Genomic DNA, 13,238 nt, shown 5'->3' with positions numbered 1-13,238 from the left:
TTTCCAAGGTTTTCAACTGAGATAAAATGAGAAGGCTGGACAGACATCATCTTTGTGCAGAGCAAACCTAAATTCAGATTATTTTGAAGTAATTCAAACATGGAGTGGGATATCCAGTGGCTTCAACTGTGTGGCATGTAACTTTTTGGAACAGCAGAAAAATCCCAAAAATGCTTCATTCCTCTGCTCTCTCTGCTTGCTCTTCAGAGTAGCAAGAGGGCCTCCTTCATGCGAGAATGAACAATAGAAAGACACATTCTCTCAGGAGACACAATATGGGTTAGTAGGACTGTCCTCCTGATCTTATTTCAGAAGTTGTATTGCACCTGCAAGGTTGGCAGCTGCCATAGACATTGTCTTGTCTTGTCTGGGCTCCCCAGTGTTGGAGGTATAGAGTTACCTCCTTACTGATACTGTTGTAGCATTGTGTTGCTTGAGGTACACTTTTGCTTCCTTACAAACTCATGATGATAATTTTATTTGGTTTACCATTATGAGTTTTTCTCCAGTAACTCCTGAATAAAGAAACATAATTTCAAAGTATTCACAAGGGCTTGAGTCCCCTTGTGCTCACTGTAGGCCGTACTTTCTCTGAGTATGTCAAGCCTCTGCATTAGAGGAATTTGCATGTGGTGATGCTGAGTTCTGTGGCTGTCAACAGAAATGCGAAGGCTGGTGTGTATCTATACCCCAGTGCTCTAATGAGCGGCACCACATCTACCCAAATGTCTGTTTATAAAGAGATTGTTCCGAGCATTCACCCTTAGTGAAAGGTCTGAATGCAAAGCAGTCAGATGAGGGAAAAAGGATAATATTGTTAAATATATTCACTTTGAAATCCCCAAAGGAAACCTCATTTCACTAAGCCTAAATGCATTTCAAAGTGGCAGACTAAACAAAATAGTTTAAGAAGGTAACTCTGAAAAATTAAACTTTGTTTTCTTATTTAGAAATGCTGTTGGTTGTGAATAGGGTCACTGCCTTTGTTGGAGGTAGGTGAATTGTCTATAATGAGACTTAGCTATTGAATTTTACTTTTTTTCTGCTTTTGATCTATTCACAAGCTCATCATGAGATTTATTTGTTGTTCAAAAATCTCCCTGCATTTCTGCTCAGTAATGTTCCTGCATGAATAGCTGTCAAATAGCCAGTATTGCTTGATGTCCGGACTCTAACACTGTGCTGTATTGGCTAGTTGCCTGGGTTACCTGTGTTACATCTATCTGTTTCTTGTAGTGGAGTACTCCTGATACTACTCAACAGACTGTGAATTTTGAATAATTCAGTCAAATGTGAAATGCCAGCTGGTTTTTTTTGGAGACTGTTGATGTCTTTGAAAAATAAACAACTATTCAAAAATTTATTTGCACTAGCTCTGAATGAAGAAAGAAAGCACAGATGAGAGTCACAGATATTTCTGAGTCAACAGTTGGTTGCAATTTGAACAACTTTTACAGGGGGAAAGAAAACACCTTTATTTCATTAATCCTTAGGATTAATTTCTAATAATTGGAGTTAGAAAAAGTCTTTCAGCTATATATAACTATTTACTTATGAGATAATTACAACTATATGAGAGATTTTATCTCTATGTGAATGTTTTTAGAGCTAAAATATCAAAGGACTCCTAAAGAAAAAGGAATTAATCTTTGCATATTGTGAACATATCGCATGCATTTGAATTGAGTGGTCTATTCAAATATCCTTTGAAATCTTAAATCCAGTAGAAACAATGTAAAGATGTTTTCTTAAGGATATTTATTTGGCACTGGTCTTGCAAGTACTTACATACATTAGTAATTGTATTGTCTTCGTGGCAACTAATTTTCTATATGTATAACGTGATTGTGCTACTACATGTCAGCTTGGGGTTGTAGCCCTTTGCCAGTGGCAGTTCCTGTAGTGGTGATTCTTCCTGCCCATGTGCCAGGGTTGCAGTCATGCAGTTACTCAATCTCTCATTCTTCCCCCCTCGTGACAGGGAGCACAAACAAATCGGTGGTTGACGTGGTGTTCTCAGGACTCATCCTGGCAACATTTTTATAAGGTACTTCTAGAGAACAGATAAAATCTCATGCTATACATCATGCTGAAAATTGCCAAGTGAACACAAATATCGGTCTCTAAGCTATACCGTAAGAAAATTAGGCAAAGTGGAAAGGCTTGAAAGGCCTTTTTATGGACAAGTCAGATTTTGAACTACTGACTCCATGACACTAGCATCCAATACCATACACAGGCTCTTTGCACAGGTCCCAAGAGGGAGATTCTCAAATGGAAAATGATGTGATGTGAGAAGTGATTTTCAAAGCCTTAGAAATCAGACAGGTGAGAAGAGTTGAGCTTATCAGACCTTTTTTCCTGCCTTTGAAAATTTCTAAGCACCCTCGAATAAGGATTTTTTCTGTTAGCTGTCATAGCTGTCACTGATTTTTTCTTTTTCTTTTGGTAGTCCAGTTTATAATGCAGGGCAGTACCTGATTGTGAAGAACAGACATTGTGTTTACCCTGGAAACCAGCTTTGGAGTTTGCCAGGGCTTGATCTTCCCTGTATCTTTCCTGTCAATAGCAGGACAACTGATCTGACTCTTGAAATCACACATATACTTTGCCAGACCAGCTACCCCAATATCTTGTCTCTGACACAGGCAAATTGCAGACATCTGGAGGACAGTGTATGTCTAAAGCCGTATGGTGATATTTTCTTGATGTACTGCTTTGGCTGCCAATGACTTTTGTTTCAAGGACTCTGAAGGAAGAAATCTGTATTAGTATTTTATAGCCCTTAATAGGATTTTCTTCCATGCATCTGATTAACAGTTTTTAAACCCATGTAGACAATGTTTTATGAATAGGACTGTAAAGTATCTTTCACATATTTTTGATAAATAAGAGAAATAAATTAAAATCATACTGAACACTGTCTTGTGCTCTTGGCGCAGTCTTGATCATTACATTGATGTCACTTGGCATAAAAATTGTTTCTAATCCTTCATTTGGCACTTTGATTCTTCATCTCATTTTGCTGATTTGGCTAACAGAGCAGCACTTTAGTGTCATCATCATCATGGCTAGGCTTCGCGAACGAAGATTTGGGAAGGGCTTTACCCACGTTTGTTGCAGGCACGTTGGTGGCTAAAAAGGCCAATACGAGATAGACATGTCCGATTGCAAAAGGCACAGCAGAAAGACTCCTTAGATGGTATATTCTGCAAGGCACGATTCTTTCTGCATTGTCTTTTCTCCTCAAGAGTGATCCTGCGTGCTTTCTCAAAAGCATCCGCAGCATTATAGACAGTGTGTCTCCAGGCCTCCCGATTGGAGGCCAGAGTAGACCAGTTATGATGATCAGTGTGGCCAAGGCTGAGATGTTGTTTCAGGGAGTCCTTGTATCTTCTCTTCGGGGCTCCTCTCATTTGGCAACCAGAGGCAAGTTCACCATAAAGCAAGATCTTAGGGAGGCGGTGGTCCTTCATCCTGGAGACGTGTCCTGCCCAACGCAGCTGTGTTCTCAGCAACATGGCCTCAATACTTGTGACTGCTGCTTGTTCTAGAACAGATGTATTGGTCACATAATCTGACCAGTGAATGTTTAGGATTTTGCAGAGACAGTGTTGATGGAAGCGTTCTAGGAGTTGCAGGTGGTGGCGGTAGATGGCCCATGATTCAGATCCGTATAAGAGAGTAGACAGCACTATGGCTTTGTAAACACTGATCTTTGTACTTTTCTTCAAGTGTTTATTTCGCCAAACTCTTTTATGAAGCTTTCCAAAAGCACTATATGCCTTTGCTAACCTGTTGTCTATCTCTCCATCAATCTTACCATCCAAGGAGATGAGGCTGCCTAGGTAATTAAACTGCTGGACTGATTTGAGCACTGATTCGCCAATGGTGATATGGGGATGAAGACTTCTTGAGGTGCAGGTTGATAGAGAACTTCTTTAAGCTGACTCCCAACCCAAAGAGCTCAGCAGTGTCTGCAAAGCAGGATGTTAAACGCTGCAGAGCTGCTTCTGTGTGTGCAACAAGGGCGGTGTCATCAGCATAAAGCAGCTCCCGGACAAGATGAGCACTTTAGTGTAAGGCTCTTCAAAAACTACAGAAACTTCAAGAGCCTCTCTATAGGTTGTAGCAAACCCACACTTCACCCCAAAGATGAGGTAGAACTGCATGTAAAGGCAGATGACAGGATATTGCTGTAGTTTGTAGAGGAGCCAAATGTCTGGGGCTGCAGTCTAGGAAGTATGCCAGAGACAGGCCCAAGATTTGAAATCAGAGCAGGAGAGCCTGGATGCCCCCATTTGTGCTTGCATTCATCAGCCTATTTGTAACAACAGTGTAATACCCAGTTTTTGTCTTCAGGTGAGGCTTTAAAAAATGTATTTATCTCAACAGCCATTTCTTTATTCAGTCATTCCCACTCCAGAATGGTTATCCTGTGTGTAAATATAGAGTACCACAATTGTGGTTTACCATACAAAGAGAGGCATCTAGTGGGTATCTCTGTATCTGGTCTATGAAAAGTGGCTCTATATAGTTAATATTTAACCTCCTTATCAGTATGCCTTGATGTTTGTAGACTTGAGAGCACAGCTTACTGAGCCTGCAAACTCTGTTGATGCACTGAGCCATCTCTGCATGTCTGTGAGTGGGAAGGTGGGAGGAATCGTGTATCAGTTACTAATGATCTGAAGATGGCAGCATTGGGTGAACTATCGCATTTTCTTGGCTGAGCAGAACTCTCTTAAATAGTAAATTGTAATTGCTCCATATGGCAAATTTATAAAAAAATCAGCTTTTCTTTTGAAGGGCTTTTCTCAGTGCTATAGTTGTATGCCACCAGTTAGTAGTAGGCAGATGTATTGCCATTTTGTATGTGTTTTACTTAGGTTGGTTATACTGAGAGTACGTGTCTTGTAAATAATAAAGTTTGGCTCTCATCAGCAAGTGTTGGCTCATAAATATAACTCCGTTTTATAATAGTAACAATTATAATAATTTTTGAACTAAAGTAAAAGAAGCTCCAGGAGGAAGTGGAATTTAGGTCTCTCTGTCTTGCGAACAGGATACCCATTCACCCTGGACAGCAGGGATTGCTCTCTCCTGTGGCTGTGTTAGCTCTCTGCCTTCTGCCCCTTTCATTCCCTGGAGCGCACATCCTCAGGGGAGTGGAGAATGTTTCTCTTCCCTTGCTCCTCTGGCCCTATAGATTGCTAAGTGGGCATTGGACTTTCTCCAGGGACCAGCATGACACTGATTTTTTCTTCCTCAGCCTGAGAAAGGTCGACAGGAAAGGTGTCCCACATATGGGGACAAAGTCATGGCTGCTCTTACAGGTCTTTAACAAACACTAGACTTTTTAGCCACTGTTGCTTTTAAGAATGAAAATGAGCATGATCACTGTGTTTTATTGGGAGCCAAATCCTGCTGTGTATCTGTCAGAATGTTTATGCTTACAGCATATGGCCTGATGGGTTCCTTTAGAGGAGTTGGGAAGGAGGGGGCAAATTCAAAGATGAGATTTAAGTGTAAAGCTGAGTAGTTCATTGCTGACAGTGTCAGCATGTAGAGAACAAGGACTGTTGCCTCCTGAAGGTTTTTCTGGCAAAATATTTAGGCAGGAAAGCGGCATTTGTACTCTTGGTGGTAGGTCTCTCAGCTTCACTCATTGCTCCTACAGCAATACCTTTGTCATTTTGTGTACCTGGTGGTTTGTCCCTGAGATGACATTTTTGGAAATGAGTTGTCTTCTTCTAAGTGGGGACATTAGCTCATTGCATATACTGAAAAATTTTATGCCAGCTTGACTTAGCTGCGTCAATAGCAAAGCCAGAGATGGAAATTTGATTTTTTTTTTGTTCTCTTTGATGATGTTGTGTTTTCACCTCCCCTTGTGGATGTCTGTGCCTTTGACTGCTGCGATGGAATCTGACTTAAAACATTTGAAATTTCTGCAACTGATTCTTCTTCTCAGCTGACTTAGCAGGTTTGGATCAGACACAGGGCTCATGTTTTTATTTTTTCTTTCATTACACCCTTCTGCACAGTGCCATGCTGGATGAATCACTAGCTCTGCAGAAACTTTGATGAGGCAAAGCAATTAGTAATTTCTGGACTTCTAAACATTTGTTGAACTTAAAAGAGGTGTTAATTTCTACTCTTTTACATTTAGTATGCTAAATACTGGAAGAGTGGGGTATTAAGGAGGACCTGTATGGGAAAAGATCATTGTGTTAGGATCCATTCTTAAGTTATTTGAAAAATTCAAGATTTAGTACAAAATACTGGGTTGGTTCTTATCTTTAATTCATGTTTCCTGCAAAGACAATTAAATCTGCTAGGTTCAGTGATGTCTCTTTACACAAAACCTGAAATTGTCAGATAATGTAAAAAACTCACGTATATACAGATGTGTGTGTATATATGTGCAATATTTTTGTGTAAGTTAGAAATCAGCTTCCTAAAACCTTTATGTAGAAATAGTTACTATCTTAATCTCAACTGTTTGATCTAATATCAAAAAGCAATCTCGATGTCTCATAACAAAACCAAACTAAAACTCAGTACCATAGGAGCAGAAGAGTCTGTCATCTTCTGCATTTAGTGGACAGTGGGCTATCTGTGCTTCTTAAGGTCTTCCTAACGTTTAACTTTGTTGGGTGGCTACAGCAAAGTTAAATACCACAATATTATTCTCATTTAGCATATCTCTTTCACAGCTTCTCGTCAATTTTACAGCTCAGATATGTTACCTGATTGAATGTAGACCTGAAAAACAACTGCAATGGATTGGTCAAGTAAACTCATTTGACTGACTATAATTTTCTTTCTGTAATTTAAGAATGCCATTTTAGTTCTTCATTTATGACAGACATTTATGACAGAGTAAAATCTAGTGAAGACTAAGGCCTGAACTCAAGAAGGCTCCTACGCGCACGCGTTTAAGTAAATTCACTATGTTGCAGACTTTAAAGCGGTGTCAGCTTGAGTGTAAAACTGAACTAGATCCCGGAGATCTTGAGAGGTTCCTAGACAGTCGGACTGACTACCTTGCAGAATTTTATTTTAAGGCATCTCATTTGTTTCAGAAGGTTTCAAAAGTCTCTGCAGATTCCTATCAATGCATTTGATACCTAAATGATCTTGCTTGTCTATTCCTAACTGGCCATTCCTGGGAACTGCTTGGTTGCCCAGAAAAAAAGCAGAATCTCACATTTTTGTTCAAAGCTCCCTTACTGCAGAACATGACATTTAAATTACTTGGCAGTAATAATGTACTGTATCTGAGTTTTATTCAAGACAGGTAATCCTGAAGAAGTGGGGCAAGTGAATGAATATGGTACTGATTGTCATTGCTTAAGTGCCCATTTGCAACTACACTATATGTATCTGAATATCTGTATATTTTACAGTGCTATTTTTTTACGATTGAATTTGGCCTTTGCAAGCAAGAAGGACAACTACGCGCTTATGGGGCAGGACTTCTGTCTTCTATTGGAGAATTAAAGGTATGTACCATTAAAGCAGAATCAACCTTTAATCTTAACAAAATAATAGTTGGATATAGATATATTGACTCTCAAATAACAGTTAAAATTCTCAAGATAAAAAGCTGATACTTAAAATGTGGTATTGACCTAAAAGCTTTGTTAGAAGTATCAGCTGGCACTTGAAGCATGAAACGGACTTGTAAGTCCCAAAGTACCAAAACAACTATAAACTACAAAACTTATTTCTGTTTGAATTTTCATTTCTTGTAAAAGGAGGCTTATGGTTTCTAACAGGTAAGGTTGCCTTGGGCCTCTAAAAGCTTTGTTTGGATGAGAAGCATGTATTTTTAACACCCACAATAAAGTGTTAGAAATCAGACATGATTGTGTTGTAAGTAATCCAGTGTATTTGGATGGATTCATTATTGATATGAAAAAACCAACAATCATTAAGGTCCATTCAGTAGATTATTCATATTTACAATTAAGGAATGTGTATAAACTCATGCTAGACTTGCCTATTAGACAATACATAGAGCCCTATTCTTATAAAGGTGAAACTGTTTAACCTTGCATGGTGTGATTAGTTGTAGCAGATGATTTATTGCCTCTTTTTGTGCCTACAAAACATGGGAAACAAGCAAAAGGTATTTTGTCACAAATGTAGTATTTTGAGACTTAGTACATCTCTCTGTTGGCAAGATGGGAGGGAAGGGTAAAGAGAGGTAAGAGTACTATCTTCAGGGACCCAAATGACCTCTTGGTGGCTTTGCAGGTAAATATTTGTTTTTCAAAAGCATATATGGAATAGTATTTCAAACTATTTTGCAATATATCTGTTGTTTATTTGTGTTAAAACATCTTCCCAACCTCCTGGGCTGGCTTTCAGTGAACTGCCTGGCAGTTTAATAGAAATACCCCAGTCTCTTTTTGCTGTTTATTTCACCTATAACAGAATATTTGTGGTGAAGCTCCTTAGTCAAACTGCTCTTCTTTCAGTAGAAGGAAAAAGGTTGAAGAAAATTACCTTTTCCAGTATTTTTTCCTTGGCTGCACTAGAGATGCTCTGAGTTCTGTGCATACTTCAGCCAAAGAAGCATTCTTTATCTGCCTGGCAATATTCTATACTCACAGCGCAAAGATGGTTAAACGCAAAGAGATGAACATGTCCTGCTTGTTTTCATCTGGCCCAACAACATTCAGTGCCGAGCCCCAAACTCTGTGCAGTATTTTGCAGAGAATCAGGCCTTTTATTTAAACTAAGAGATATAGTCACTAGGTTATGACCCTGAAAATACCTATCACATAATTTACAAAATCTAAGGGCATAAAAATGAGGAAATGGATAGTCAAGAACACAATAAGTCTTCTACCATCACTGTTATAAACAAACACATTATTCTTGTCAAGCGTGCATATTTTGGTATCACACATTTGTGATCCCAGGTCTGTATTCTTTGCTCAACAATAATCTCAGAGTTTAAGTGCAAAGAATAATCCTTTTGAAAAGCAACAGTATAAATTAAATAATTTGCCCATTAATGGACTATATTGATCTTCTTCAAAGGTATGGCCATATATATATATAATAGTAATTTTGCCATAAATCAGTAATATTATATACTTTTCTATTACTCTACATATATATCTTGTAGATATGATGCCTGAAGGGACTATTAGACCATTTGGTTTGATCTCTTGTGTATCATAAGATATTAAATTTCACCAGATTGTGCATATGCTTAGAGACTTAAATGAGACATTTTGGTTACTGAAAATTTGTGTATTGTGGGAACAGAACAGCACTGTACCACAAGTAGACATAGTCTCCATGAAGGGCCTGAGAAGGTGAAAAATGTCCAGAAAGCCTTTGTGGGACTGTGCCCCAGGGTAGAAAAGAAGGTAAAAGGTAAAGAAAAAATTGCAAAAAAATGACTAAGTTTTCTGCTAAAGTGACCATGGGAGAAGCTGTTTCTAGACCACATTCATGGGCATGAATGTGCTTCTTGTCAACAAGATACATCAGGTAGGTGCTTAGGTAGGAGAATGTCTGGGCACCCATGACTTCGGTGCACAGCCTTGCATCAAGCCATTGCCAGTCTCTGCTGTTTCGTGGGAAAGCAACCTCCCTTACTAGCCTTTTCTCTTAGCACCTATTGGGAGGGAAAATGTCTTCTTTCATCTGAAAGTTTCTGAAAAATCATGCTTATAGACTGTTCTGGAGATACTGATTATATCAATATCCTGATTATAACCAAAATCCTAATGGATGGCAGCAATTGTTCTGAAAATGATGACAATACCAGCTATTTCAGTGGTGAGTGGGGATGAATAGGAGAGCCAGATTGCATGGCCAGGAAGCCTCACCCTTGTGTGTGCAACGCACATACTTCTCATAGGTGTCAGAGTGAAAATATTTCAGAAATAATTACTGCCGTTCTTAAGACAGGGTGATTGTGGGCCCACAGTCACTTCTGTGAAGAAGTTCAAATACTTAAGTATCCTTGTCACTAGGAAGGTAGATCTTGTTTCAGTTTTGAATTTTTATACCTTGACTTTATAGAATCACAGAATAGTTTAGATTGGAAAAGGCCTTTAAGATCCTTGAATCCAACTGTCAACCCAGCGCTGTCCGGTACCATTAAGCCATGTCCTCAAGTTGCCATATCCACATATCTTTTAAATATCTCCAGGATTGGTGACTCAAGCACTTTCCTGGGCAGGCTATTCCGATATTTGGCAACCACTTCAGTGAAGAAATTTTTCCTAATATCCAGTCTAAACCTCACCTGGCGCAACTTGAGGCCATTTCCAATTGTCCTGTCACTTGCTACTCAGGAGAAGAGACTTACCCTCGCCTCAGTACAACCTCCTGTCAGGTACTTGGAGAGGGTGATAAGGTCTCCCCTGAGCTGCCTCTTCTCCAGGCTGAACAACCCCAGGTACCTCAGCACTGTCCTTCTCTGGACATGCTCCAGTGCCATAATGTCCTTTTTGTAGTGAGGGGCCCAAAACTGAACACAGAACTCGAGGTGTGGCCTCAGTGCTGAGTGCAGGGGGACAGTCACTGCCCTGGTCCTGCTGGCCATGCTATTGTTGATACAATCCAGGATGCCATTGGGCTTCTTGGCCACCAGGGCATGCTGCTGGCTCATATTCATCTGCTGTTATCCAGCACCCCCAGGTCTTTTTCTGCTGGGCCACTTTCCAGTTACTCTTCCCCAAGCCTCTATCTCTGCATAGGATTGTTGTGACCCAAGTGCAGGACCTGGCACTTGGCCTTTTTGAACCTCAACGATTGGCCTTAGCCCATCAATTCATCTTATCCAGATCCCTCTACAGAGCCTTCCTGTCCTCCAGCAGAACAATAATCATGCCAGCTTGGTCTTGTCTCCAAATTTACTGAGGGTGCATTTGAGACTGCAGAGGCATTTGTTATTAATATGCTTTTGTGAGCAAGAAGAAAAGGCTTTTTCCAACTGCTTTCCCCATCAGCTCTTTTCAATGCAGTGGTATTCACAGGAAATAACGTGGTGACCAATTTTATGTATAATTTCTAGAAATTTCTAGAAATGAATGAGCCACACTGTTTGCAGGGTGTAAACGGCCAGCAGTATTTGGTCCTTTCAGTGCAGTGAATGGCTTGTTCAGTCTTCTCTGTTCACTCTGTTCACTTACACTGCTTCACTCTGCAAATCTGGTCAACAGTTTTAGTAACAAAGAACTGTAAAAGCTAGAGAAATGTGGGCACCAACCTATCAATATAGGATTCCCTTCAAATTTTTTTCCCCACTCAGTACTTAGACTTGGAATTTCAGATACTGAAAAGTGCATTTCCTGATGTGCATGCTAGGGAAGCATCAAGTAAAAAAAAACTTGGAAAGCACAACAAAATAAGGAGAAAGAGAAGATTAAAAATGAAGCCTGGGGGAAACGAATAATACAGTAAGTAGTTATAAAATTTCTGCTTAATATAGTCAGGTTAACTCTAGCTAACACTATTACACAGTATGTATTTGGGGCTTAGAGATAAGGTGGAAATAATGTACATTTCAATTATTAAAACTACTTCTAAAAGGCAGTTCAAATGTCTTTGGAAATTTTAATCCATTTACTTTGTATGATGCTCTCTTGAACTCTTTCATTAAAGGAGCCTCTATCCATTTCAGTTGGCTGTAGATCAAGTCATATATCCCTGTTGTATGCTTCTATATTAAACGGAGAGGTAGTCTTCAAATCTTTCTGTATAAATTTTCAAGGTCAAATACAATATCTAGTTGTATTATTTTGTTTTAATGATCGTTTATTTTAAGAAGAGCCAGCATTAGCCTTTAACACCAAAAAGATTCAAATGCAAATTTTGGCTCGGTTTTCTGAAGAGGATGAAGAAAACAACTCCTGGATCCCAGATGTTCATTTTAGTACTCTTTAGAAAGTCTTTTACTTATTTGTCTAGACAATATATAAAATTGTACCACTGAAAAAGAATTTCTGGTAATATCAGGACACTGTCAGATTTGCAACTTAGCTTGTAGATAAGCAGGAAAACATTTAAGAGCAGGGTTTTCCAAGACTATGTGTACTCTACCAGGAATAACAAGGCGATAAAATCAGTACTGGTACACACACAACTTCTCAACTCAAGTTTTCCCCTTGCTGGCTGAAACTTTTACTTTTTGGGGTTTGTTTTGTTTATTTTTTCTCAAATCTGAAAAGCTCTGGGTTGTATTATTGCACTCCAATTTTTATACTCAAGAGAAATTACAAGACCAAACTTTTTTCATGTGTCAGTGATAGTGGTCACTTAAGAAATGATTCACTGTTGTGCAGTGTGTAAATGCCTGGTGCCATCTGACATGCCCCAGTATTTCTGACCGGCTGCCACTGCAAAAACATGTAAGTCTTCTTTAGATCTTGTGCTGTATCTTCCATCTTCTGTACAATGCATCAGACAACCTAGACCCGAGAGACCTGTAATGAGTAATGGTTTAATTCTTAAGCTGTCCAGTTGTCTGATACTGCTGCTTTTCCTCAGAATCAGTGATGATTAATTTGGAAGTTTTACTCCAAATTCTTATTTCTCGAACAGAAGGAGAATCACCAGTAGTTTTATTGGCATAAGCAGTTATATGATTCATATGAATGGGCCATTAGGGACAGTTATTACAGATCCACAAGATGGTAAGATGCTCTATTTTACCAAAACCTATTTTCCTTGTATTAGCCCTGACATCTCATTGGAGGGGGATAACAAAAGAGGTTTCTGTTGGAGAAATCTACTTTCTCATTTGAATTCACTGAAGAACTGAATGTCCAACCAAACCATAAGTGAATAGCATGAACTTGAAAGCTTTTGGACTCACCAGACCAAGTTTTTTTGTTGAGATTATATACTTCATAATGTTGAGAGTGCCAAGGACCAACATTTTAGAATACTGTAATGTTTCTGTAAAATGCTGTAGTCAGCTTTGAGTCAGTGTCCTGACTCTTCTAGTTCACACTAAACAGTTTATGATCCCTCTGAAGGTTTGTCTGCAAGCTCAGTTCAGTTGCTGAAGTCTTGCATTGCTGGTGTCAGTGTATCAACTCAATAGCAGATGTTACAGATGCCAGATTGTGGAATTTGAAAGCACCATCCAGACTTGCAAAGATGGAAACTTTGCTTTGGTAGCCATGACAATGCCTAATTGATCCAAGAGCCGAAGACTATGTCCTAGAAGGGAGACAGGTGACTCAGGTGGGAATTCA

At 39.2% G+C, this 13,238-nt stretch overlaps 1 protein-coding gene across 3 annotated transcripts in view; it reads left to right on the top strand.

Moving 5' to 3' along the window:
• The window catches only part of TPH2 (tryptophan hydroxylase 2), an 86,803-nt gene that overhangs the window by 35,375 nt on the left and 38,190 nt on the right, over positions 1–13,238 (top strand). For all 3 annotated transcript variants that reach the window (XM_027721976.2, XM_039391336.1, XM_027721975.2), the window contains exon 9: positions 7,413–7,508. In XM_027721976.2, coding sequence (XP_027577777.1) covers positions 7,413–7,508 — 96 coding nt within the window. The remainder of the gene's footprint in view (positions 1–7,412; positions 7,509–13,238) is intronic.

Source organism: Pipra filicauda, unplaced genomic scaffold (genome assembly GCF_003945595.2).
Source record: "Pipra filicauda isolate LSUMZ 115617 unplaced genomic scaffold, ASM394559v2 scaffold93_size3172892_pilon, whole genome shotgun sequence".
Classification (NCBI taxonomy): Eukaryota; Metazoa; Chordata; class Aves; order Passeriformes; family Pipridae; genus Pipra; species Pipra filicauda.
Note: the sequence above shows the minus strand (reverse complement) of the source record. Positions and strands in the feature narration are given on the sequence as shown.